The sequence below is a fragment of the Triturus cristatus genome, chromosome 6 (assembly GCF_964204655.1).
Source record: "Triturus cristatus chromosome 6, aTriCri1.1, whole genome shotgun sequence".
NCBI classification, from domain to species: domain Eukaryota; kingdom Metazoa; phylum Chordata; class Amphibia; order Caudata; family Salamandridae; genus Triturus; species Triturus cristatus.
Window position 1 is genome coordinate 1769143774 of NC_140589.1, and position 27022 is coordinate 1769170795.

The 27022-nt window shown below is 48.4% G+C and overlaps 1 protein-coding gene across 1 annotated transcript in view; it reads left to right on the forward strand.

Annotated features, from left to right (window-relative positions):
- The window catches only part of KIF13B (kinesin family member 13B), a 712974-nt gene that overhangs the window by 495463 nt on the left and 190489 nt on the right, over window positions 1-27022 (forward strand). Inside the window, exons 25-26 of the mRNA XM_085613040.1 lie at window positions 3311-3457; window positions 7093-7122. Of these exons, the coding sequence (XP_085469166.1) occupies window positions 3311-3457; window positions 7093-7122 (177 nt within the window). The remainder of the gene's footprint in view (window positions 1-3310; window positions 3458-7092; window positions 7123-27022) is intronic.

Here is a 27022-nt window from a genome sequence, read left to right on the forward strand (position 1 = left end):
CTCATCTACGAAGACAACGCATTCACGTCTTCCCATATTTAGATGACTGGCTCATAAAAGCCAACTCACAAAACAGCTGTCTACGTCACGCTCACAAAACAGTGCAGTTGCTCCACGCTCTTGGATTCACAGTAAATCTGTCTAAATCCCATCTACAACCATCCAACACACAAGCGTATCTAGGAGCCACAATATATACACAATAGGCTTTGGCCTATCCCAATACGGCCAGAATCCGCAACATGCAAACTTTAATCTCTCAGTTTCAGCCTCAACACTCATTATCAACTCAAGTGTTCATGCAGTTACTAGGGATGATGGTGTCTTGCATTCTAAAAGTCCCTTACGCAAGACTCCAGATGCGTCCCCTTCAGGAGTGCTTAGGGTCTCTTATCAGATCTAGTTTTGGTGAACGGCCGCACCCATCGCTCTCTGCAGTGGTGGAATACACAAAACCTTTCAAAAGGGCTGCCCTTCATCGACCCCGTTCCATGGATAGCGCTAACAGCAGACGCATCGCTCACTGGTTGGGGAGTGTACCTCCAGATGCATACAATTCAGGGCATGTGGAGCCTGCAGCAAAAGCAGCTTCACATAAATCATCTAGAGCTGCTAGCTATTTTTATAGCGCTCAAAGCGTTTCAAGTACATCTAGTAGGCAAAGCTGTCCTGATCCGTACAGACAACATGACAGCAATGTAGTACATACAAAAACAGGGGAGGACACATTCTCTCCAGCTGTCACAACTAGCACAGACCATCTGGAAATGGGCTATATGTCACAAAAATGTATCTCCTTGCAGAACACCTTCCAGGAGTAAACAATCAGATTGCAGATCTGCAGTCGTCAAAGACAGCAGATTCACGTATGGGAAATCCACCCTAGGTTCTCCTCCCATTCTTCCAAATGTGGGTCTTTCCAGACATAGATCTGTTTGCCACAAACCTAAACGCAAAATGCCCAAGCTTGGCATCCAGCCATCCACACCCATTGTCTAAAGGCAATGCACTATGGATGAATTGGTCAGGGATATTTGCCTACGTCTTTTCGCCTCTCCCACTCATTCCATTAGTGGTTTGGAAGCTCAGACAGATGTCCCAGACACTAATCGTAGTTGCTCCCACATGGGCCCGGCAACCCTGGTTCACAACACTGTTGGAACTCTCAGTAGTTGCTCACCAAAAACGACATCTCACTCCCAAAGATAAGACATTCAGATCCCAGTCATCTCAATCTTGCGATCTGGCACCTGAAATCTTAGAGTTTGGCTACCTTAATCTCCCGCAACACTGCATGAACATCATCAAAGAGGCTAGATGTCCTACCACAAGAGCATGCTATGCAGCAAAGTGGAAAAGATTTGTAATATACTGCAATAACAATCAAATCGATCCACTGGACGCGTCAGTTCAAAACATCATTTGCTACTTATTACATCGGCAGTGTTCCAATTTAGCGTACTCTTCCATACGCTTACATCTTGCTGCAATAGCTGCTTACCTACAGAACAGACAACACCTGTCTCTCTTTAGAGTGCCTGTCAGAGCATTTATGGAGGGACTTAAAAGAATCATACCTCCAAGGCTTCCACCTGCCCCAGTGTCAAATCTCAACATTGTCCTTACCAGCCTGATGGGTCCACCCTTTGAGACATTGCATACATGTGAATTGCAATTTCTCACTTGGAAGGTAGCTTTCCTCATAGCTATCACATCACTGAGGAGAGAGTAGATGAGCTTCAGTCACTAATCATAGAAGAACCATTTTTTACAAGTGCACCAAAACAAAGTGATTCTTAGGACCAACCCTACATTTCTACCAAAGGTCATTTCTGCCTTTCATATCAACCAATCTGTTGAGTTGCCTGTGTTCTTCCCTCAAACAGATTCTGTGGCAGAACGTGCTTTGCACACCTTAGAAGTGAAGAGTGTTACTCTACTACATAGAAAGGACAAAACCTTTCCGTAAGACAAAACAACTATTGGTAGCTTTTCCTCCACCGCATAAAGTCAATCCCATATCAAAATCAGGTATTGCATGGTGGATAGTCAAGTGCATTCAAACATGATATGCAAAAGCAAAATTAACATTGTCAATTCCCCCTAGACCGCACTCCACATGCAAACTAGGGGTTTATATGGCATGCTTAGGAAATATACCCATAGATGACATCTGCAAAGCTGCAACATGGTCTACATCTCACACATTCACAAAACACTATTGTGTAGATGTGTTGGCAAAACAGCAAGCAGTTTTATGTACACTATTTCAAACGACTGCAACAGCTACAGGTTAGCCACCGCTTTGGGAGATAACTGCTATATAGTCTATGCACAGCATGTGATCTACAGCTCACATGCCTTGAACGGACAATGCAACTTACCCAATGTGCATCTGTTCTTGGCATTTAGAGCTGTAGATTCACATGCGCCCACCCACCTCCCTGGGTACCTATACCTGTTGTAGTGAAGTGTTACTTAGATACATATATACATGGACATCTCTTTCTACTACTCTCAATAACTCCATTATCACCCTCTGCGGGGAAAAAAAATCTAACAATGGAGTCGATGCCCATGCGCACTATCACTGAAAGGAGGAGTCACCTACCTCGTGACTGGGAAAGACTTCTTCGAAGAAAAACAACTTGCAAACATCCGGACCGAACACTAGATGGCAGGCTATGCACAGCATGTGAATCTACAGCTCTACATGCCAAGAACAGATGCATACTGGGTAAGTAGCATTTTCCTTACAGCCCACTCTTCCTTTATTTTCAGGACTACTTAACAACTTTTGTGCCTGTCAGCTAGCCATGAACTAGTGATTATATTTCTAATTTCTGACTCTTTCTCTTATATTACCATGTCTAGTAATATCAATCTTGAGCAAAGCGAAATAAACTTTTTATGGTCCTATTGTTTTATGCATGTGTAGATTTCTTTCTGATTCGACACTTCGCATAGAACAACCCTAGGTATGTGTAAATAAGCTACATTGTAGTCTGTATTTCCTGGCTGGTTTTATTATTCTAGTACAACTTTTGAATCGCTCAAGACAAATTTCTCTTTTATGTTTTTTCAATTTCTGTTAATGTGACTGACTTTCGTGGACTCCACGTTGCGTGAGAGTGAGAGAGCTAATTGGATCTTTATATTTCGAAATATAACACTACTGGTTTCTCCAAATGTAATTTAGTCTGTTTGAATGAATAGTTGATTTAATTTAAGATTAAAAAAAAATTAGGAATGGCTGCGCATAGTACATAATGTAACCAGATGAACATTCAAACTAATGCATCTTCTACAGGGACAGTCACGGCGTATCCAGGTGGACGTGAGGTCTGTTCAAGACTCTGGGACTTTGCCCCTAATAGAAGACACTATACTGTCGATTGGAGTTGGATGTCCGAAAGTAAGGCATTTCAAATCTCAAAAAGGATATGAAAACCACCAGGTAAATTTGTCTGCATTTCCTCTTTATTTATGCTTACTGAACTGTATTTTTTAATTTTTTAAACCAATATAATAAAGGAAAAGAATATAGTCACACGTAACATGCGCCATGGTTTTCGGGTACATATGAATGGTACATTTGATCGCAGTAAGTTGTGCAAAGTAGAACTTGGAGCAACCAAACACACAGTCAATGTAGGAGAGTACTTTTAGGACACTTGCACACATCATGAAGCAATTAGTCTAGTTGGCAGTCAAGCCAGGAGTCGGACCGGGACTGCCCTCTGCCGAGCCCAACCCATAATCTGTTCTCCACCATCCCCATATCTTGTAGAATTTCCAGGAACATCCCCTGCAGCCATATATCACCTTTTCCTCTGCTATGTAGAGGTCCATTCCTTTTCGCCACTCAGGCACATAAGGCCCCTCTGGCGCACCCCAGTATTTAGCCAGATCCCTTTTTGCCACCACCAGGCCAAGGACACTAAAAACAAGCTTGAAGCACGGGACATTAACATCGTTTGAGATCCCCAGCAACAGAAGCCTCAGGTCTATCGGGAGCAATACCTCCAGTATGTCAGAGAATTCCTGAGCAATTGTCTGCCAATAAGCCTGAATGCTTGGGCATTCCCAAAGTGTGTGCAGAAATTAACCAACCGCCTCAGCACACCCCAAACACAGCAGTGTGGAGGCTCTCCCCATGTTATTTAGCCTCTGGCTGTCTTAGTGGGTCCAGTGGAGTATCTTAAATTGAATTGTGCACAAGCGCAATTTAATGGCCACTTCGCGAGTGTTCCTTAATGCCACTTCCCAGTCTGTATCCTCGAGGTCACCCACATCATACCCCCATCTTTCCCGTAGCTTGCTTAGCATGTCTGATATATTGTTATTGACCTTCTTATATGTGATGGAGATTGCACCATTCCTAACTCCTCCATCAGTATCCGCACCTCTAGTGGGGCATATTCTGGGACGGTTGTAAATTATGTTCCTGCTGCACTGTAGAGAAGGGCATGATATCCCCGTTCTCAATGATGTCCTCCACTGTTATGATGCCTATAGTATCCCAGGCCCCAAAGCCCTGCAGCTTCACCACCTCTTTCAGCCATGTCCCTTTCCAGAGAGGTGTTTCCCTGGTAATCTTGTGTGCCCACCCAAGCGTCCTAGTGGCCCTATCCCAGGCCAGCAGAGCTTCCTGTGTATTAGGCAGCAGTCTTCAGTAACCCTTCCCGCCATACAGATAGTGTCGGTAGGATCTCCACACCAGCATTATGCGCTCGAGACATACTGAAATGTATTCTTAATCAAATCCTCTTTATTCTTTGAGAACAGTGCCACAGTGGCAGACGAGTGAGACTAGCATTGTGCAGACTGATGAGATTAGCATTGTATTGTTTAGACTGGTGAGACTAGTATTGTAATATGTAGTCTGGTGAGGCTAGTATTGTATTGTGTAGTCTGGTGAGACTAGTATTGTATTGTGTGGACTGGTGAGATTCAGTGGTGGCTGCCACAAAACGAAAGTGGAGTGAATTTAGGGGCAAATAATGATTTATTTAAAACATAACTTTCCCTGCCGCTGCCTCCGACGTACGCCTCGATCCTTCAATCCCAGCAGTCTCTGAGAAAGCACAAACTCCACACCTAATCCAGACGCAGCTCTCCTGCTATGAGAGCAGCGCCAGGGTGGTCTGAGCTGCCTGGTCTGCCACTCAGATACTGCCTGGAAGCATGCCACTTTTCTCCAACACGGCTCTGAACACAGCTGGGTTGGAGCAATAGAAGTGCGTATGTCTGTTTGGCCGGTCTAAGACAGCTGGCCAAACCTAAATGCGCACTTGCATTGCACCTACCACTCCTCCCTTTCATGGCCCTGTCCCGCCCTACCCAGGCATGCCAGCCAGTCACAGAAAAATAAAATGATATTGTTTTATTATCATTTTATTTTTGTGGAGCGACGCTCCTCTGCTATTGCGGAGGAGCCGCCCCTGGTGCAATTAGTATTGGATTGGGTAGACAGGTGAGACCACTATTGTGTTATGGTGGCTTGTGAGACTAGTACTGTGTTGTGTAGACTGATGAGATTAGTATTGTACTGTGCAGACTGGTGAGACCAGTATTGTCTAGAATGGTGAGACCAGTATTGTCTAGAATGGTGAGACCAGTATTGTATTCTGTAAACTGGCGAGACTAGTATTGTATTGACTGGTGATACTAGTGGTGTATTGTGTAGACTGGTGATACTCGTGTATTGTGTAGACTGGTGAGACTAGTATTGTGTTGTGTAGACTGGTGATACTAGTGTTGTATTGTGTAGACTGGTGAGATTAGTGTATTGTGTAAACTGGTGAGACTAGTATTGTGTTGAGTCTCGTATTATGTAGACTGGTTAGACTAGTATTGTGTTGTGTAGACTGGTGAGACTAGTGTTGTATTGTGTAGACTGGTGAGACTAGTGGTGTTTAGTGTACTGTAAGCAGAACCAGAAAAGTCTTCTATTCCTTTCTCAGTTCTAGGTGACTGTGTATTATTTTATCTGTGACGGCAAAAATTCCCTGTGAATTATGAGGAAATATATTAATTTAATTTGTTTCTCTGATGCTTCGATTAGTCCAATATTTCTGTGCATCAGGATTTTAACCATGCAAATGTTAAAATCGTGGCTTTAAATTGCCTGCGAGAGGTAGGAAATCTCCCTTTTGTCAGACAATCTGCCTGAGGCTTTGACAGGATGCTCCATCCCAAGAAATGCATTGCGTTCGTAGGGATCAGCAACTAGTATCAAATTGCATTAAAACTTTCAGTCAATTGCAGCTAATCAATAATTTACTTTCAAATTGAAAGGCATCTCTGTAATGGAAATTATTAAAACATGCTGTTTGGTAAGTGCTGCCCTTGGCATGGAGCTGGTAGTAACAGCGGCGTTTACTAATGCTGTCGGCTTTATGGGATGGGTGTAGCTTCTCAAAGCTTGGGGTGAACTATGTGGGCTATACTTTCATGAATCAAGCATGGTTAATTGTGGCAGATAATCAAACATGTGGCCCAATCTCGCTCCAGAGCTGTGTTGTGCTAAATAAAATCATCATTCCTGTTGAGTTGAAAGTACAATGGCGGTTGTAGCACTGACTGTGGCAAAAACAAAAATGTTGCAGATAAAACATTGCAATGTAAAAGTAAAAACATACACCAAAGTAATTGATTTAGCTTGTTGAAATTCATATCTATTAACCTTTTGTGTTTGTCTTGTTAAGCAAATTGTATATAAAAAAATGTTGTAGTTCAGAAAACCATGAAATAGAATGTGCAAAATGTTTTCAAAGGTAGGAGACTGTGGATACGTTTCTGTTGCCCTGCTTATGAACCTACATGCATATGCCGTGACATCTCCAATGCTTAATAGATAGCTGTTGTGACAATCTGAATCACTGATCGCGTGGAAAGACTAATCCACCTCATACAGGTTTTTATCTGCCTGAATTTCTGCAGTCTTATTTTCAGAAGGGTCCTGCAGTAGCTAGGAATGCATTGAGAACCTACAGTATACACATTATCAGGCATATGTGAACATATTAACTGTGCACTTTTGTCTTTGTGGATGCCAGTATTGTAACAAATGTATTTTCTATGCTACAGGATGAAGAGGATGATATGGACAGCTATCAGGTAAAGGATTGTCACAGAGGAAAGAATGTGGGAGATGGGGATTTTCTATATATTCTTTTTTCCGTAAAATGATCTTTGTGATCTCTGCATGTGTTGGAGCTACACTGATTCAACTGCTCTTTGCTTATGTATGCACAAATAAACGTAACACCACCACAGAAGCATCAATAAAAAGGACTATGTTGTTAGGCTGTGGTAGTGGCTGGATTATATTTTTTTATAGTTGATATTTCAATGTGAACATATTGTAGCAGGAGTATTTAAAATAGTAGGTGCTGTGTATAGAACAGTATGCTGCATGGAGTCAATTTGAGATTAGGTTATAGAAACCGGCATGTGATGTTGAGGGGGCATTAGGGGCATGCAATTGGGAAAACACTAGACCACACGCTCATAGTGTGGACACACTGGAGGATTTCCTTCTCAACTTTAAATTTTGTCATGGATAGTTCCACTTAAATTCAACACTTTAATGATTTGATTAGCAAATCAGCCACAGTCTCCATTAGGAAAAAAAAGTTAATAGATTTTTTTAATCAATCCATATTAGTGCTGATGTGACATTAGAACTAATTGATGATCTGGTTACCAGTTATTTTAGCAAATTGTGGAATTTAATTATTAACTCATTTGCAGTGTACAATATCAGACCTACCAAATTAGAAGATATTCATACCAGGTTGTCTGTCACCCCAGGGGGCTCAGTTGACCAATACTAATTTTGTGGCTTATCTGCAGGGCCAGCTCCTTTGCATGTGGTCTGTTTGCATATTTCTTCTGCCCATCCCAATAACTTGAGTTGCGACTTCTGAGGCGCCTGACCCTGAGGCGCCTGACCTTAAAGCCATCAGCAATTCCACTACTGTGTCAAGTCACTTTGTTGGGGGAGAATGACATACTTCACAAGTTCATTTTTGGCCCCAGCAGGAATTATCTGGCCAAGTCGGCACAGGAATTCATGACAGATTTTTAGCGTTATCTTAAAAATCTTGTATGAACCAGCGCTCCAGGACTTACTTTGGAGAACCCTGGAAACTGGTCTTAACAACTAGACTCCGGGTCTTCCAAATGACTGCAGTGTGTCCTATTTTTTCTAATTCTTGCAGTGTTTTACTGGGAAATCTTCAAAATGCTAATCCTACCCATGTTTGGCACAATAGCACCTCCAAGTTGAGAGGCTTGTTGGATAAATACACCCATTGCCTCAAGTGTATTATATCATTTGTACTGCTGGCCGATTTTAATACTCGTTTGTGTGTCACTTGTCCTGCTTATAAAACATGTAACTGGTCACCTCCGCTACCAGTTGCCCATCATTTCCAACGTTCTACAAAAGGTTATTCACTCAATGCCATTCTGAGAAAAATGTATCCTTGGACCTTGTTCAGTCTGTTAAGCTAAATTCTACCCCATTTGTGCCCACCTCTTTCGGCGTAGGTTGATTTTTAACATTGAATTTATTTTTGTTTCCTCTGGCCTAATACCATCACTGTTTGATTTCAAAGTGTTCTGGGATTCTAGAAGCAACCATTACCCATTGCATCATACCTTTTCCTGGGCAAACAATTCTGCTCATTCTGATAACGCCTTGTGCAGGTGGGTATGTGCCAATGACTAGATACAGAATTCGGTGGGAGAAGGTTATGTCCTGTCAATTTCGTCTTGATTTTATTCAGAGACTGCACCTTGGAGTTTTTGTATCTGTTTGGATGAAAGTACCTTGGATAAGATCATCTCATCCTCTTTATTTGTACTATGGTGAGTTTGAGCCTCGCTTCTTATAGATACAACCATCACTCTCTAGTAGATGGTTTGAAGCAAAAGCCTACACGAGCGCTGGTCGCGCTATCATCTAGCTCGGACAACTGGTCTTTTTATCTCCCTTTTGCCCATCTTTGTTCATTTTGGTTTTTTAACCCCTGCTTTTACTGCCGCTATATTGGGCTTGCTGTCCTCTTACCTGCATTTAAATCAGGAAAACACACCGCCATTTGGTGGGTCCGGGTTCCGGGGCGGATTTATTTTGCGGGCGCCATCTTTGGTTGGGCTGAGTGTGTGTGGGCGCGGGCGCCATCTTGGAGCGTCCCGACGCTCGAGTGGATGTGGGAGACGCCTATTTAAGGCGGACTCGTTTTTCAGGCTCTCTGCTGATTGCTACACGAGCGCTGGTCGCGCTATCATCTAGCTCGGACAACTGGTCTTTTTATCTCCCTTTTGCCCATCTTTGTTCATTTTGGTTTTTTAACCCCTGCTTTTACTGCCGCTATATTGGGCTTGCTGTCCTCTTACCTGCATTTAAATCAGGAAAACACACCGCCATTTGGTGGGTCCGGGTTCCGGGGCGGATTTATTTTGCGGGCGCCATCTTTGGTTGGGCTGAGTGTGTGTGGGCGCGGGCGCCATCTTGGAGCGTCCCGACGCTCGAGTGGATGTGGGAGACGCCTATTTAAGGCGGACTCGTTTTTCAGGCTCTCTGCTGATTGCTACACGAGCGCTGGTCGCGCTATCATCTAGCTCGGACAACTGGTCTTTTTATCTCCCTTTTGCCCATCTTTGTTCATTTTGGTTTTTTAACCCCTGCTTTTACTGCCGCTATATTGGGCTTCCTGTCCTCTTACCTGCATTTAAATCAGGAAAACACACCGCCATTTGGTGGGTCCGGGTTCCGGGGCGGATTTATTTTGCGGGCGCCATCTTTGGTTGGGCTGAGTGTGTGTGGGCGCGGGCGCCATCTTGGAGCGTCCCGACGCTCGAGTGGTTGTGGGAAACGCCTATTTAAGGCGGACCCGTCCGCGCAGCGGTATCGCGCAGCGGGACGCCGTTCGCTTAGCCGGAGTCGTGCCAGAGTCCTGCCCGTCTGCGCCCGTCAGCGTCCCGGAGGCGTTTGAGGCGACGGGCAGGACGCGGCCATTCGGCTTGAGTTAGCTTGCTTTTTTTGAGCACTATGCTACACTACTCGGGTCTGGAACTTCGGTCTTGGCAGTACACAAATGGTTTCTGCCGGACGGTTTTTCCTGCTCGCCACAAGGGCAAGCATTGCTGCCCTGAGTGTGGCTGGCGCCCGCAGAAACATCTTGGCGATGCGCCACAGAAGGCGGCGGTTTGCGCTAAACATCTGGGCCTACTGCTCAACACTCGATCTCTGGGCCGGCACGCTCTGGATGTTTTTGATTTGCTAGAGTCAGAAAAACCCCTGCTCCTAATGCTCACCGAGACGTGGCTCGGCGAGGCGTCCAACCCAGATATTGCCACTGCTATCCCGCCCGAGTATAACATCTTCAGGCAGGATAGGCCGAAGGGGCGTGGAGGTGGGGTGGCATTAATAGTCAACAAAATGGTCACCTGCACCATCATTCCATCGGACGCGATCAAGGATTGCGAATCCCTTGCCTTCGCCATTGTCCTTTCACCACACCAATCGATGAAGGGTCTTCTAGTCTATCGGCCGCCAGGGCCCATGGGCTCTTTTTTTGAAGAGTTCCAGTCTGTGACCTCTTCTTTGTTACTTACATCAGAACATTGCATTGTCGCCGGGGACTTCAACGTCCATACGGACGTGGAAACGGATCCCGATGCGATGAAAATGTTGGAGGTCACAGCCCCTATGGGCCTGGTTCCCTATCATGTTGGGCCGACCCATGAGAAGGGACATACCCTGGATTTGACCTTCTCTACGACCCCTATAGAGATGTTGGCCCCCACCCAGGTGCTTTGGTCTGACCACAGGCTGGTGAGATTTTATCTCGCAGATGCTGGGAAGCCTGCCGGTGTCCCCCGGCAGACTGCCGTGGGATTCAGGCCACTTCACCGGATTACTCCGGAACTGTTGGGACAGTCCTGCGCCGATCACCCCTGTGCCTTAACCGGGAACTTAGAGGAGGATGTGGAGCGTTTGCAGGTCTGGCTCTCTGAGAGGCTCAATGATCTTGCTCCTCTGAGACCCTTCCGCAAACCCGAAAAAGGTGCTTCTGCCCCTTGGTTTACGGAAGCATTGGCGGCCTCTCGTCGGCAATGCAAGGTAGCGGAAAGAGCATGGCGCGTGAAATATGACGCGACGGCGAAACTCACCTACAGGTCTCTGGCGAAAGCGTACCATCGGAACATCCTCGCGGAGAAGAAGGCTTATTTTGCTAGAAAAATTGAAGCCGCTTCCAACTCCTGTAAGGAGCTTTTCGCCATTGTGCGGGAGTTTACAGCCTCTCGCGCAGCGCCTGCCCAGACCCCCCCTCCTGCGCCTTGGGTCAGGGCGATTGCGGATTTTTTCACCTCTAAGATCCAGCGGATCCAGGACTCCTTCCTTGTGTTGGATCCTGAGGTACCAGGTCGGGCGGAGAATGCCGCTGTTACCCGACCGAACGCCGGTGTGGCCTTGGCAGCTTTCCCTCCTCTCTCGCTGACAGCTTCATTTGACCTGATGGTGGGACTAAAGTCAGGTTCCCCTCGGGATGCCTGCCCCGCAAAATTTCTGGCTAAAATGGCAGCTGTCATTAATCCACTCGTGAACCCCCTGTTGAACTGTTCTCTTGCACAGGGTGTGGTTCCCCAGTCCTGGAAGCAGGCAATGATTATTCCTCTGCTTAAAAAGCCTGGTCTGGATGTGGAGGTGTTAGCGAATTATAGACCTATCTCGCTCCTGCCGGCTTTGGCGAAGGTCATTGAAAAGCACGTGCAGAAGGTGCTTGCCGGTTACTTGGAGGCCCACGACCTACTGCACCCTACACAGTCGGGTTTCCGCGCCAATCTTAGCACCGAAACAGCCCTCCTGGAAGTCTCGGAGGCGATAAAGGAGGTGCTGGATTCGGGTGGGAGAGCGATGCTGGTGATGTTAGACCTGTCGGCGGCCTTTGACACCGTCCCTCATGAGGGTCTGCTTGCTAGACTCTCAGAGATTGGTCTTCGAGGGACGGTGCTCCAGTGGTTTCGATCTTTCCTGGCAGGCCGTCGACAATCGGTCTGGGCTTCTGCTTGCTCCGCCGAGATGTCGCCATTGGGTGTCGGTGTTCCTCAGGGCTCTGTCCTGAGCCCAACTCTATTTAATATCTTCATGACCCCTCTGGCGGCCCTGGCGGAGTCTTTCGGGGCCCAGATCGTTTCTTATGCCGATGACACCCAGCTCCTCTTCACCTGTGAGAGGGGTGCGGACTTCGATGGAGGTAGGATCCAGGGTTGCCTTGAGGCTGTGTTTCAGTGGTTCCATCATAACAGCCTCAAGTGCAACTCGGATAAATCCGAGGTCCTCTTTTTTGGGTGCAGCTCGGACCCGGACTGGAAAGTGTGGTGGCCTGAGAACATGTTTCCACCAGCAAGTTCGTCCCAGGTAGCTAAAAACCTTGGGATTAAGATCGACAATGGCCTCACACTACGCTCGCAGGTAATCGGTCTCACAGGCACCTGCTTTGGCTTACTCCGGATGCTTCGCAAGTTCCTTCCCTTGTTATCGGAGGAACATAGGAAGATAACGGTGCAGGCGATGATAGGCTCGAGAATAGACTATTCCAACGTCCTCTATCTCGGCCTGCCAGAATACCTGCTTCAACGATTACAGGTTGTTCAGAATTCGGCAGCACGTGCTATTTTTGGACTATCTCGCCGTGCCAGAGCCTCGGGCCTTTTGGAGGCTCTGCACTGGCTTCCTGTCCGGAAGCGGATAGTTTTTAAAACTCTCACCCTGGCACACAAAGCCTTGCACACATCTGGAGCAAAATATCTTCAGAAAAGGCTGTCCTTTTACCGTCCTGCCAGATCGCTTAGGTCTGAAGCCTTGTTTCTTGCTGCAGTGCCCCGCGTGAAGAGAGCTCGCATCGGTGGCCGCTCCTTTAAATTATTAGCGCCTCAGCTGTGGAACAAATTGCCTGTGTCCCTGCGCAGCACCCCTAACTTGTTGGCCTTTAGGAAGGGGCTTAAAACTTGGCTTTTCACTTCTTAGTTTCAGGTCCTATCCGGGTTCTTCTTTTTCTGTTTTTTGTTCATTTTTCCTGTTGTGTTTTGAGATTAGTGTGCAATTCAAAGCGTCGGGACACTCTTTCGAGTAGCCGCACGCTATACAAAAACCTGTATAACAAAAAAAAAACACAGAGTAGCTTCCCACGGTCGGGAATAAAATCCTGCCATTAAGCAAGGGAAATGTATGCTTAAGCAGGAAGCATGGGCAGACTTGATGGAGTCATGTTACTTTTTTTATTTTTTTTGTCCTCATTTTGCCAAATTTCTTGCCGGGTTAGACTCTAAACCCTCTAGGTCTTACAAAGGGAAACCAAACCGTTCACCATAGGAGGAATAGGTAGAGTATTGGCCTGCAAGCATACTACTGTTTCCACTTCCATCTCCTTAACAAACTAAGACTGCCCAAGGATAGGAGATAACTTGGCCAACAGTATAGGTGGCATAATCATAGGACTCGCGTTTCCTTCTCTCTCCACCTTACCAACGGATTCCAGATTTTTTTCTCTACTTCTTGGATCACATGCTATGTCCGATTCAGATATATAAATAACGTTTCTAAGACCCTCATAAAAGAGTGGGGGATTTTCAGAGTTCCACAACTTGCAAATCTCACGCCTTGCCAATAGAAAGGAGAACTTTGATTCAACCGTTGTGATCTGCACACCTTGATCCAAGATAAGTCCAAAGAAAATTATGCAAGGGGGTACTTTAATTTGTGTCATGTTCCTCTAAAGATTGCACCAAGTTTTGGGAAGTTATCAACCGCCCCTTCTTCGAACTGTCTGCCAGGAGTCTTATTTTTCAGCTTATCACTCCGGATTCTTGACTTAGTCACTTTGTTCCACCTATAACACCCCTATCAGTGATAGCTTCACCGGCGGTCAGGCTAACACTTTGTTGTTTTCCTCCTCGATTTCGCCATTAAAATTTAGTTGGGAAGAGGTTAGAAATGAAATCATTAACCTTCTCAATAAAAAAAGCCCCGGTCCAGATGCTGTACCAATCAATATGTTTAAATCTAATGTTGACCTATGGACTCCTCTTTTAACCCCTTCAGTGCCCATGACGAGATAGTCTCGTCATGGAGCGTGGTTGCGCTGTGCCCATGACGAGACTATCTCGTCATGAACCCCGCCCGCTAATGAAACGCCCGGCACAGGGCGTGGAAAGGGCGGGGCACTGAAGAGGTTAACACTTTATATCAACACAGCCATTAGACATCAAATTCCTCCTTCGTGGTCTAACTCGGTCATTGTTCTGGCCTTTAAAAAGGGTAACCGGGATGACTTTGCTACCGCATTATCTCTGATTTATTTCACAGTCAAGGTGATAGGGAGTATTCTATTGAGTCGACTTACCATGTGGGTCGTTCAGCACCATGATTTTGTCTGACGTGCAGTATGGTTTATAGCCTGGTAAAGGGACGGTAGGTCAAGGTCTTAACCTTTTTTTTAAATTATTTATTATATCCAAGTATATCTGAAAGAGACACGTTAGTGATAGATTCCTTACCTTCGAATATCCCCAGGTGTCAGACTGGATCTGTAAAGTTTTCGTCAGCAGTACCCCTGCGCCTCGGTAGGTGGCGTCGTACGGCTCCGCGTACGTCGCTGGCGGCTACGCCGCCAAGATGACATCGTCGGAGCTACTTAGACGGGCCCACGCATGCTGACGTCGGTTCTCTTTTTCCGCGCCAGCAGCGCAGATCCGAGAGAGAGCGGTACCCTTAGTTAAAAGTTTTAACTTCGTTTCTGACAACTTGTTTTGTCGTGTACTCGACACCTGGTGCAGTAGGGATGCCCGGGTTTAAGTCCTGTAGGGCCCCGTGGACCCATTGGGTGGATCTGCTCCCGTGCCGCCGCCTTTGGCCTCTGCTACACCGGCACCATACCCTGCAGCTCCGGCCTCGGCGCCGCCTCCGCCGGGCACGGCGCGGACGCCGCCAAACCAGGATTGGTCTCTTACCCCACGATTCCAATTCTTGGTGGGGAGGTTGTCCCATTTCCCCGGGCACCTTGTCCTTACCGGCCTCCTCAACAACCGGTGGATGAAGGGGAGTACTGGGAGGGGCCTGACCCTCTTGCAGCTCAATGCGAGGATAAGCCTGAATGAGAAGGCGACATGGAGGGTCCAGTGGATCTGGATTTCTCTCCACACCCTGGTACACTGTCCCCTTCTTCCGTGGCTACGGAGGAGGTTGGGACTTCTTCAGTGGTGTTGCGTAGGGCGGCTGAGACTCTTGACTTCGAGCTCCCTTCTGTACCCATCCGGACCAATCTCCTGACCGAGGTGCTGCAGCCACCGTCGTCCTCCGCGGAGCCGCTGCTGCTCTTCAACGAGGTGCTTACTGACATCCTGTTGAGCACCTGGAACAAACCTAACATGGGTTCCTGTAGATAAGGGTGTGGCACGCCAGGCGACCCCAGCTTTCTCACACAACACCCGACGTCTGAGAGTCTGGTTGTCCAGGCTTCTGCCTCACTGAGCGCATTCCCTTCTGCTGCTCCGGACAAGGAGTCTAGGAAACTCGAGCAGTTTGGGAAAAAGATTTTCACTTCTGCCAGTTCCGGGTTGCGAGCGGTGAATACTGCGTGCCTGTTGGGCCGCTATTCCCATTCTGTGTGGGACACCGTGGCACAGGTGCTGCCTCAGTGCCCTGTGGAAGCACGGGCGGTTCTCTTCCAGGCCATTACCGAAGGGAGAGATGCTGCTAAATGTACTATCCGTTGTGGTCTTGACATGGCCGATACCCTCGGCAGGGCACTTTCCACAACGGTGGCACTCCACCGTTACGCTTGGCTCAGAACTACTGGCTTCTCCAGGGATGTCCAGAACACTTTGTTGGACATGTCCTTTGATGGCACACACCTCTTTGAAGGCGGATAGCACCTTTGAACGCTTTAAGGACTCTCGGGCTACGGCCCAGTCCTTGGGTCTCGCCACCACGTACTCCCTCGGGGTCTGCTTTTCGTTCCTTTCGTGATCAGGGTCAAGGCACCCAAGCGCGTTCCTTTCAGACCCGCAAGCCTGCGCAGCCGCAGTCTCACCGCAGCTGTGGATGTGGGACCCGCCGTGGTGGGTCCCGAGCACAGCGGGTGGGTCAATCCACCACCGCCCCAGCCGCCGCCACCTCAAAACCTTCCTAGTCCGGTGTTTTAGGCCCACCAGACACCAGTGGGTGGCAGGATTCGCCATCACCTTCCCCACTGGCGCACCATCACCTCAGACAGGTGGGTTCTGCAAATAGTCCAGAGGGGCTACTCCCTCCCCTCCGAGTCTACCCCTCCAACCATGCCACCTCAGTACCACCGCATGTCGGGGGATCACTTGTCACTTTTCCAGCAGGAAGTTGCGGCCCTCTTGGCCAATGGGGCCATCGAGCGCGTTCTGACGCCAGAAGTAGGTCGTGGTTGTTATTCCCACTACTTCTTGGTTCCAAAGAAGGACAAGGGCCTGCGTCCTATCTTAGACCTCCATAACGTCAATCGCTTCCTCCGGAAGGAGAAGTTCAAGATGCTCACGCTTGCTCAGGTCTTGTCTGCCCTAGACCCGCAAGACTGGCTGGTAGCGTTGGACTTGCAGGATGCTTATTTTCATATACCCATCCTGCCGGCCCACCGGCGTTACCTACAGTTCACAGTAGGCAACGAGCACTTTCAGTTCACTGTGCTCCCTTTCGGCCTTACCAGCGCCCCTCGGGTGTTAACGAAAGTGATGGCAGTGGTCGCAGCTCATCTGCGCAGATCAGGGGTTTCAGTCTTCCCCTATCTCCATTACTGGCTGTTGAAGGCGGCTCGCCCCAGGCAGTCGTCTCCCACCTCCAGACTACGGCCGACCTCCTGCATTTGCTGGGGTTTTCTATCAACGTGCCGAAGTCGTACCTGATTCCCTCTCAGAAGCACCTCTTCATCGGAGCGGTTCTAGATACGGCGCAGTTTCGGGTTTATCCTCCCGAACAGTGAGTCCGGGACATTTGGGCTTTGATTCTGATCTTTCAGCCCTGGTCCTGGGTTTCGGTCAGGAAGAACCTGAGGCTGCTGGGCCACATGGCCTCCTGCATCCTGCTGATCTATCATGCCAGATGGCATGGCGGGCTCTGCAGTGGGACCTAAAGTTCCAGTGGACGCAGCATTGGGGAAACCTGTCCGACTACATCCAGATCTCGAAGGGCACTGCACAGGACTTGCAGTGGTGGCTCACGGACCAGCGTAGGGTCAGCGACAGATCCCTCTCCCTTCCCCAACCGGAGCACACAGTAGTGACGGACGCGTCCCTCCTGGGATGGGGCAGCCACATGGGAGAGGCGGAGATCAGAGGCCTCTGGTCTCCGGCGGAGTCCAAGCGCTATATCAATCTTTTGGAGCTCAGGGCGATCCTACTTGCACTAAAAGCATTCCTTCCCTCTGTCTATTTTTGTTTGTCCTTTTTACTTCAATATGCTTAAAAGATTCTTAAAGCCACTTTTTGCTGAGTGGAATTTTAGGCAAGCGAGGCCTACCCAGCGAGGCCTACCCTGTTACTTTCACAAATGTTGACTGACTTTCAAACCTGCCTTCATGTTGCCTGATTTTTAAAATTGTGCTGTTAGAATGAGAAACTCAATGATTTTAGGTTGACATAATGGTTTTAGTGGTATTTTTCTTTTTTTTTTTTTTTTTTTTTTTTACTGTTGCTTGGTTTTGATCACTAGTGAAGCCTATTATGCACTCAATGCTTGTCTTATCCATCAGGATTTTAACTGTAATGTACTACTTTTCTTTTATGGTTTATTGTTTTAAACTGAATAAAGAATTATCGATTGACTGATCCCTTATTGCATCTAGCAGGTTGTCTTTTGTATCTTAGGAAAGAAAAATATATTGAGAGCTTGGTGATCATGGATCTAAAATCCTCTTCTTCAGTATATCCTTTACTCAGCTAGCCACATCAGACTGTTACCAATTTGCTCGTACATTCCACAGTAGGACTAGCATGTAATCTCACATAATATTCTACTCATTTTTTGTAAGTTTCTTCTAGATACATACTGGTAACATCACAATATTTTGCCATTGTTGGGAAGGCTTAATGTTGATACACTCATTTCTACGCAGATCATTACATGTGTTATATTACTTTTTAGTGAATTTGTTTTGTGGTGTATTGTTGTGTAATAAGTATGTGCTTTCATGTTATAAGATCTTTTCAACAGCACTTTTCAGACTGATGTTTTATAAGCTTTGATGAAGTCATCATGAATCTATGGACAGAAGGTTAAAAAGCTTTTAGAGTCTTTCTCTGGACTAATTAGGGTTATATACCAATCTCCAACTATTATTTCAAAGTCCTCCTTTCCATAAACTTTAATTGCATCCTGATCCATATTAGCCATACTAGGATATTTAAATCTCTGCTGATGAGATTGCTGGGAAGTGTCTATGTAGGAATATTGTTCATTGGAGGTCTTTGTGCAAAATAGTTAGACTGTGTTATGCACCTAGTCTAATAATGCTTGTTAGACTTTTATTTCATTGTAGGTCAGAGTGACTGCGAAATTAGGGAAAGTTCAAATCCGCAGTCATCGTGGTATTTCTCCAATATCGACATCATTTTGTAATGAAGTTATCTCAAGTTATTTATTAATCTCTGCCGATTGTTTTTTTAGTTTACATATTTCTACATATTTCTACATTGAACTATTATGCATATTAAAAACAAGGAATGATGCTCTTTTGTCACATGTTTCTCAGTCATGTGACCAAATACAAATCAGTGGTCTGTAAGTGAGTGACTTTCGCAGAGGCTGCCCCTGAAGGGGGACTCCCGGGCTGGCGACATAACAGTCACTGGGGCCTAGAAAAATCCAGTTTGGGCCACTACAGTGCGTCCAGAGAATAATGGGGGGCGGGGCCTCATGGCCTCACCTCCCTCCCCTCTTAGCCCCCTCAAAAAAGATAGCACGCCAAAAGAGGCGCCGAAACACCTGGCCAATGGAGGGACCAGGTATTTTTTTTTTTTAACTCCCCCTTTGACACCCCCCCCCCCCCCCAATGGGGGGAAGCCTCTGCCAAGCGTAGGGGCAGCATGAGGGGGTAATAAGGCACCGCTCCCCCGGCACAGCTCATTTATCTCACTTCGGGGAGCTGGGGAGCGGTGCACACGATGATCTAACAAGAAGACTGCAGGAAGAAGAGACCTACCAGCAGGAGAGTCTAGCGACGTTGAAACGATCCAAGCCATAGAGAAGCGGTGGTTGGTTGCCCTGCAGGCCGTTGGTTAGCTGGTCCCTCCTAGAGCGCCTCTATCAGCTCCTCAAGCACCTGGAGTGTGGTGGACATCGGACAGGCCCACAGGTTTCTTGTGCGGAGGGCAGCTCGAGCCATCCAGGGCAGGACGGCACCATGCCTCCGCCGATCTGGAGCCGCTGAGGGTTAGCTAGATGTGTGGCAGCGGGGACAGGGGAATCAAGGCAGAGTATTCCTCGAGCAATCCTGAGCTTCGCCGCCAGCCTCAAACACTCAAGTGCCGCGCTTTTAACTGAGAGCCGACGGCCCCACGCCTCTGCTGAGCGGAGCTGCTGAGGACTATCCGGTGAGCAGCAGCAAAGGCAGGGAAAGCAAGACTGGTCGGAAGGCAGTGGAGCCTTGGGGCAGAGTGGAGAGCCTAACGGTGCCACCCTCTTTCCTATTGAGTATTTCGGGCCAATGAGAAGCACTGGTGCAGGCGGCAAAGCAGGTGGAGCAAGACTGAGTGCCCAACTCCCTGCCAAAAGAAGGCAAGCATGAATGGGCCGCCCACCGGCACAGAACGTCAAGAAGGGAATCGCGAGCAGGCACAGTCCAAGCCCTCGCCTTCTCCTTGCTGGAGTGATTAAAGGGACAGTCTTATACGCGGCAGGAGCAGGGAAATCAAAGAAAGGCGGGAAGGTGAAAAAGAATCATTGAGCATACACCTTGGTGCATAAGGAGAGCGGCAGCACCCTGCTGAACCCTACAACATAAAGGGGTACCTCAAGGAGCTGCACAAGGTACTGGAGACAGTTCGATCAGCGGGTCATGCGACCCAGCCTCTGAGCAAAAATAGACATGCAGGCCTCCCAGCCACTAGCACACATCATGGAGAGCCAGAGCACAGGCGAACAACCAAGACAGTTGGGAGAACTGCTGCAACAAATCAGGGCGGCATCCGAGGTGCACGGGACGAGCTGGCTGCAGTCACACCTGGACAAGGACACCTGTGAAGGGCTGAGCATTCAGCAAATGGTGGGACCAACGTGTGCCAGCGGCCTGCCAACACCCAGGAAGCGACAGAAAGCCTCCTGGAGAGCACCAAAGAAAACTGAGCCAAAGAAGGGGCGCAAGAGGTCTGACCCACCGCCTGCAGCCATCCCAGCGACGGCGTGTCCTGACAGTGAAGTCAGCAACATGACAAGTGGTAAGCATATCGACACAATAGTGCAAGAATGCTTAAAATCTTTTGCACCTTGATTTTTCAATGGCTTAGGCGCACAGGTTCAGGACACTACAGACACACAGCCACAGGGGGGAGTATCGGGGCTCCCATGGCACCTAGTGGATCCAGGTTACTCGTGAAAGGAGCGCCTACAATGGCAGGGTTTGCCGGTGAGGCCTGCGCAACCAGGCGATTAGGCTGCCAATGTACACAGGGGATAAGTGGGGGACTAGTGTCCCTTTATAGTGGCATGGGGCAGCCCAAGCAGGGCGAGCAACCAGACGTGAGCAGGGCAAGCCTCAAAGGCATACGCAAGGCCATCTCCTGGGCAACCATCAATGACCACTAGGGCTACCGGTTTAGCAAGCCTCATCTCCTTAGCAGTAAACGAAAGGGTATGGATGAAGGAATTTATTGACCTCTTCTCATTATCAGAGATGCAGTTGGACGGGTTGGACCTGACCATATGCCATAAAAAAAAAAGAAGATAGGAGGGAAAGGAGAAGAGAGAAGAAAGAAAGGAATTTCGACAACTGGTTAGATGCATTTAGATTCATGGCTTGCGTTATTGTAGAAAAATTTCCACACAGTGCAGTGGACCTCTGGCTGTATGAAGCCAATATACACAGGGCACATAGGTAATTCCCGGGGATGCATGGTGGGAATATGATAAAGGTTTTAGACAAAAAATACAGATACACCCCGAAATGGAATGGAACGAGGAGGACGTTTCTGGGTTCATCCACAAAATGTTGGTAGCAAAGAAGGTCAGGACATGGGTAGGGAGGGGCGAGCAGCCCTTTCGGAACGCCCCCTATAAGACCTAAAACACACAACAGCTGGAAACCGCCACTCACCAGCGGGTCGTCGGCCATCTGCTGGAAGTACGAATCCAACAAGTGCACATGGGGAGCCTCTTTCAAATTCGAACACATATGTTCAGTTTGCGGGGGTGGGGGTACACCCAGCGGCAGGTTCCAGGAGCAACAAGCAGCGAGGGGAGAAGAAGCACTAGCACAGACCCAGGGGTGGGTCGTAAAGAAAGGAGCAGTTACAGTTTAACCAGATCCCCCATCAACACACTCCAGCTGAAGAGGCTAGCCAACAGATATCACAATAAGAGGGACGCTGCCCTGCTAGTGAGTGGGTTTGAGGAGGGATTTGTAATCCCATTTGAGGGCCCCCTACCCAAAGGCAGTGTTAAAAAATTGAAATCATCCCTGGGTCACCAGGATGTGGTTCACCAAAAAAATGGAAAACGAGAAGACACTAGGAAGGATTGAGGGCCCCCTGCCACTCCCCCTGCCTAAGGGATTAGTGATCTCCCCCTTGGGGAAGTACCTAAGAGGGAGAAAGGCCAGTTCAGGCTTAATCACCACCTATCTTTCCCTGAGGGCAAGTCTGTTGACGACGGGATCAGTTCAGAGGCATGTTCAGTGGGTTATGCAACGGTGGACGACTCCATCGACTTAGTAAGGGCAAAGGGTCGGGGAGCCCTCATGGCAAAAGCAAACATTGAGTTAGTGTTCTGCCTCATCCCGGTTTACTCAAGAAGCTTCCATTTGTTAGGTTTCTAATGGAAAGGGGCAACCTACTTTAACGAGGCAGTGCCACTGGGATGCTCTGTGTTCTGCCCGTACTTTGAACAATTTAGCACCTTCCTAGAGTGGGCCTTACATGACCGCCACCCCATTGGAGACAAGCTGCACTACCTCCATGACTTCCTGTTTGTGGGTCCGGCCAAGTTGGCGGAGTGCGGGGGGCCACTGGCCGCAATCCAAGATGTAGATAGGAACTTGGGAGTACCCCTAGCAACAAAGAAAACGGTGGGGCCCACAACCAAACTCACATTCTTGGGGATTGAGTCAGACTCGGTGGCAGGAACGTCCAGACTGCCTGTGGATAAGGTAAAAGAAGTCAGGGAGGAGATAAGGTCCATGTGCGGCAAGGAGAACGCAACCCTCTGCGAGCTGCAGAGGCTGATTGGTAAGCTTAACTTCGCAGCCAGAGTTATTCCAGCGGGCCGGGTCTTTTCCAGGTGCCTAACGCAGCTAACAGCCGGGCTCATGCAGAAACACCACGTCCGGCTGGGGGCTGGTGTCAAGCGGGACCTGGTCATGTTGGAAACATTCCTGGCAGACTTTAATGGGCTACTGTTATGGAGAGTGCTGGTTGACAGCCAGGCAGATACCCTTGTTCACGGACGCAGCAGGCATCATAGGCTTTGGGGCAATCTTGGGAACTAAGTGGTGTGCTGGGCTGTGGCTAAGCAACTGGCATGAGCTTGGTATCACCAGCAACATCACATTCCTGGAGCTGTTCCCCATTGTGGTGGCACTGGCTGCCTGGAAACGGAAATTGAGGAACATGAAACTAACACTTTGGTCAGACAACAAAGGGGTGGTGCAAGTGATTAACAAAGGCACGGACAAGTGCACTGAGAAACTTAGATTAATGCGTCATTTGGTGAAATTGCAGCTGGCGGGGGATATAGAACTGAAGGCATGCCACATACCGGGGGTGGAGAACGCCAATGCCGGACGCACTTTCACAAGTGCAGATGGGCAGATTCAGGGAGATAGCCCCGTGAGCATAAGGGAAGATGACCCCCTTCCCAGAGCATTTATGGGCCCTGGCAGGACAGACTTGTCAGTACTGGTGAACCAGGTGCTCTCCCCAGAAGCGGCCAAGTGCTACAGGAAGTACGCAGGAACTGTGATGCAGGTGGGGAGGGGGGGGGGGGCTCCAGACACAGGGAATGCAGGGGAGACAACAAAGGCAGTTAAGCAATTTATACAATGGGCATGCACAGAGAACAGGTCCAAAGCTTGGGCGCAGGCACACCTGTCACAATGGCACATTTTTCAAAGATAATTACGGGGTGCAACCCCACCGCCACCCATTACATCAGGTCAGCAATGAAGGGGCGGAAGCGCACAGAGGGAGAGAACCTGGACACCCCGCAACCCACAGACATTTTTTTTTAAATTGACCTTGGGGAAAGAAGCAAGAGACCCATTTAAACTAACACTGTTCAGGGCGGCCTTCGTGACCGCATTCTTCAGGGCATTTTTTAGGCTCAGCAAACTCTGGCACCAGCAAAAAGTGACCCGGCGATCACATGCCTGCAGGCAGCTGACGTCAAACTCGGAGCGGCGAAGGTAGAGCTGCTGTTGAGAAGGTCAAAAACAGATCAGGCAGGCAGAGCAGCGCTGGTGCGGCTGCACTGCATCGACGACCCCAGGTATTGCGCAGTCTGCTGCCTCTTAGCTTACATGGTGTTACGTCCCACAGAGGAGGGCCCACTTTTCAAACACAGCGATGGGAGCTTCCTAAGTAAATTTCAGTTCACAGCGGTCATGCGCCAGGTCCTAGGCAGGGCTCCCGATGGCCTCCTTCGGTTCACATTCCTTTAGGATTGGGGCAGCGACTTCTGCAGCTCAGCTGGGGATGTCCGAGCCTGGGATCAAAGCTGTGGGCAGGTGGCGGTCCAACGCTTACAGGATATATGTTGACATAACAATATGAAGATCGGGGGTGTGGGGTACTGTCCACGGAGCGACGTGCCACCTGACGATGTGATTATCAGCAGGAAGGCGCCCTCGACTGGTATGGGTGGTAGGCCACTCATTTGTCTCCCGGATGCATACATGGTGGCTGCACGGTGGTCTTAAGCAGAAGGGCAGGCCGGTCGACACATGCATCCGATGGTGGGACCGCCCCGGTATGAAATGGAACTAGCTGTCAGCAACTCTAAAGGAATTGCAGGTGGCCGCCGCATGGCACCCTGACGTCTTGATAATTCATCTAGGAGGGAGCGACCTCGCAGAGCTGGGGAGGAAAGATCTCCTCCATGCCATCCAGTCGGATCTAACTGAGACGGCCAGGTGATTCTTTAGCACCACCATCATATGGTCTGAGTTGATCTCCAGGCGAGCTTGGTGAGGCATGGAGTCTTAAAGGCAGTCAAACTCAAGGAGGAATCTGAACATTGCTGTCTGTAAGTTTTGTAGGATTAATGGCCTAGAGAGCATCAGGCACGGCCTCATTATTCCAGGGCACACAGAGCTCTATGCACAGGATGGGGTTCACCTATCGGAGGAAGAGATGCAGGTGTTTTTGGCCAACCTATTGGAAGCGATGGCAATGGCAGGCTGCACGTAAAAAAAAAAAGACAAGTCAGGGGGGTGCCGCTGGAACACGTAAACCTCCCTTACAGCGTGGTGGATATGAGGGGGTAAAGTGGTTGGTTATGGAGGCACACCAGCTGGCCAGTGTGTAGGAGGAGGGCCAATTACTTGGAGATGCCTTACGGCAGGGTGAGTATGCCGGAAAAGGGGGTAGCAAACTGAGAGGGCAACTGCAGCCCAAACCCGCCAGATGGCAGGGCACAAAAGAGACAAACAAGGTAGCGAGTTGAGGCCTAACGCTGGGGAGAGGCTGCCCCGCCACACGCAAGTGGCATGAAAACCAACAGAACATTTTATGACCCCAAAAACCGGCAAGAAATGATTTATGACTACAGTAGAAGAGGAATACCGAACTGTCATGGGATAATTCATGAACCTATAAGATGTGCAAATGATTTAAGATAAGTAATGTATGACAGTCTGCAATGGTGATTTATGCTGGGGTCATACAATTTGACCAGGTTACTGTAGTAGAAGAGCTATTTGTACATTTCAGGCACATAAAAACTTAACCTCGACCACAATGCTACAACGCGTATTGGCTACTTCATTGCAGGTACACATGTAAGAGAGTTAGTTGCATGCCATTTCGAGTGGGCACAATGCAGGGGTTATCACAGAGGCCTATAACAGCCGCCAGGGCCCAGAAAAATCCAGTTTGGGCTGCTACGGCATGCTCAGAGACAAATGGCGGCTACCTGCTGCACTTAGTCCCCCGCCCAAGATAGTGCACCAAAAGAGGGGCCAAAACACCTTTCCAATGGAGGGGCCAGGTAATTTTTTTATCCCGCCGCCAAGCAAAAGGACAGAGGAAGGGGGTTATAAGGCACCGCTCCACCCTCGCAGCTCACTTATCTCACTTCGGGGAGCAGTGCATACGACGATCTAAGAAAAGACACTCACCCACACCTAAGGAACAGCATTGTCGCAGTGCAGGACGTCAGGTGAGGTGAATAAGAGGGGGTACAGTAGTTTGTTATGGAGTCACACCAGCAGACTTGTGTGTAGGAGGAGGGCCACTCACTTGGGGATGCCTTACGGCAGGGTGAGGTGGCTGGAAAAGGGGGTAGCAAACGGGAGGCACAAAAGGGACAAACAAAGTAGCGAGCTGTGGCCTAACTCCGGGGAGAGGCTACAAACCCCCCCCCACCCCTCCCACCCTGCAGGCTGAGTGAAAAACCAACAGAACACTTAATGACCCCAAAAACCGGCAATAAATGATTTATGACTACAAAAGGAGCAGAATACCGAACTATCCTGGGATGATTTATGAACCTATAAGATGTGCAAATGATTTATGATAAGTAATGTGTGACAGTCCGCAGCAGTGATTTATGGCCAGGGTCATAAAATTATGACCAGGTCACTGTAGTAGAAGAGCTATTTGTGCATGTCCTGAAAATAAAAGCTGCAGCCAACATCGACCACAATACAACGTGCGTTGGCTACTTCATTGCAGGTACACATGTAAGAGGGTCGCATGCCATTTGGAGTGGGCACAGTGTGGGGTTTTATGAAAGCCTGCCTGGTGCGCAGAGATCTTGGAAGCTTCTTTTACCTTGTATGGGGCAGGTGGTGAAGAAGGCTCTTCCTGGACCAGCTTTGTTTGTAGTTACAGTGTACCTCTTTGTAATAGTGAAGGATAGCTCGCAAGCCTTTCTTGTGGATTAGGAGTACGGTGCTCCACATAAAGGAATCAAAGAAGTGGCCAGTGAGGATTATGATGTCAAAGACTGTCTTGAATTTAGAGCCCACTGGCCTGTATGATGATTGACGGACTGCAATTAGGAGTTTGTGTCACCTCGGAGAAATACTGGAGTGGATTTGCTCTGACACTTCTTGGGTGTGCCAAAGGGGAGTCTGAGTTGCTGATCTGTTCCTATTCTACTGCCTCCTTGTTCAGCTGCTGTTGTCGGACTTTGAATGCGCTTTCAAGATTCACTGTCATGGGTGACTTTCTTGACAGGCAGCTCGAAGGTTTGCTGTAAGTGCAAGTCATTTTTTGGGCTTCTTAATAACACATTAGTATGCCACCTTGAGACTCATCAACCCTGTAAATACTGTCATTGTGCAGTTGTTTCTCTGCCTGAGGGTGCACTTGGCTAAGAGACATTCATCCTCTATTAGCTTCTTGGAGGATTTGACATTGGGTGTCCAGCTAGCCATGTGAGAATCCTAGGAGAGTAGTTCTTCTTTTGATGAGTCCAATGTAAGAGGCCAAATTCAGTCATGAGTTTGTTTGCTGGTCCCTGGCTGGCATAAATGGATCACTTGTTAGACATTCTCTCTTCTTCGGTGTGTTTTTATCTTAAGCTGCTAACTTTTAGTCCATTTCA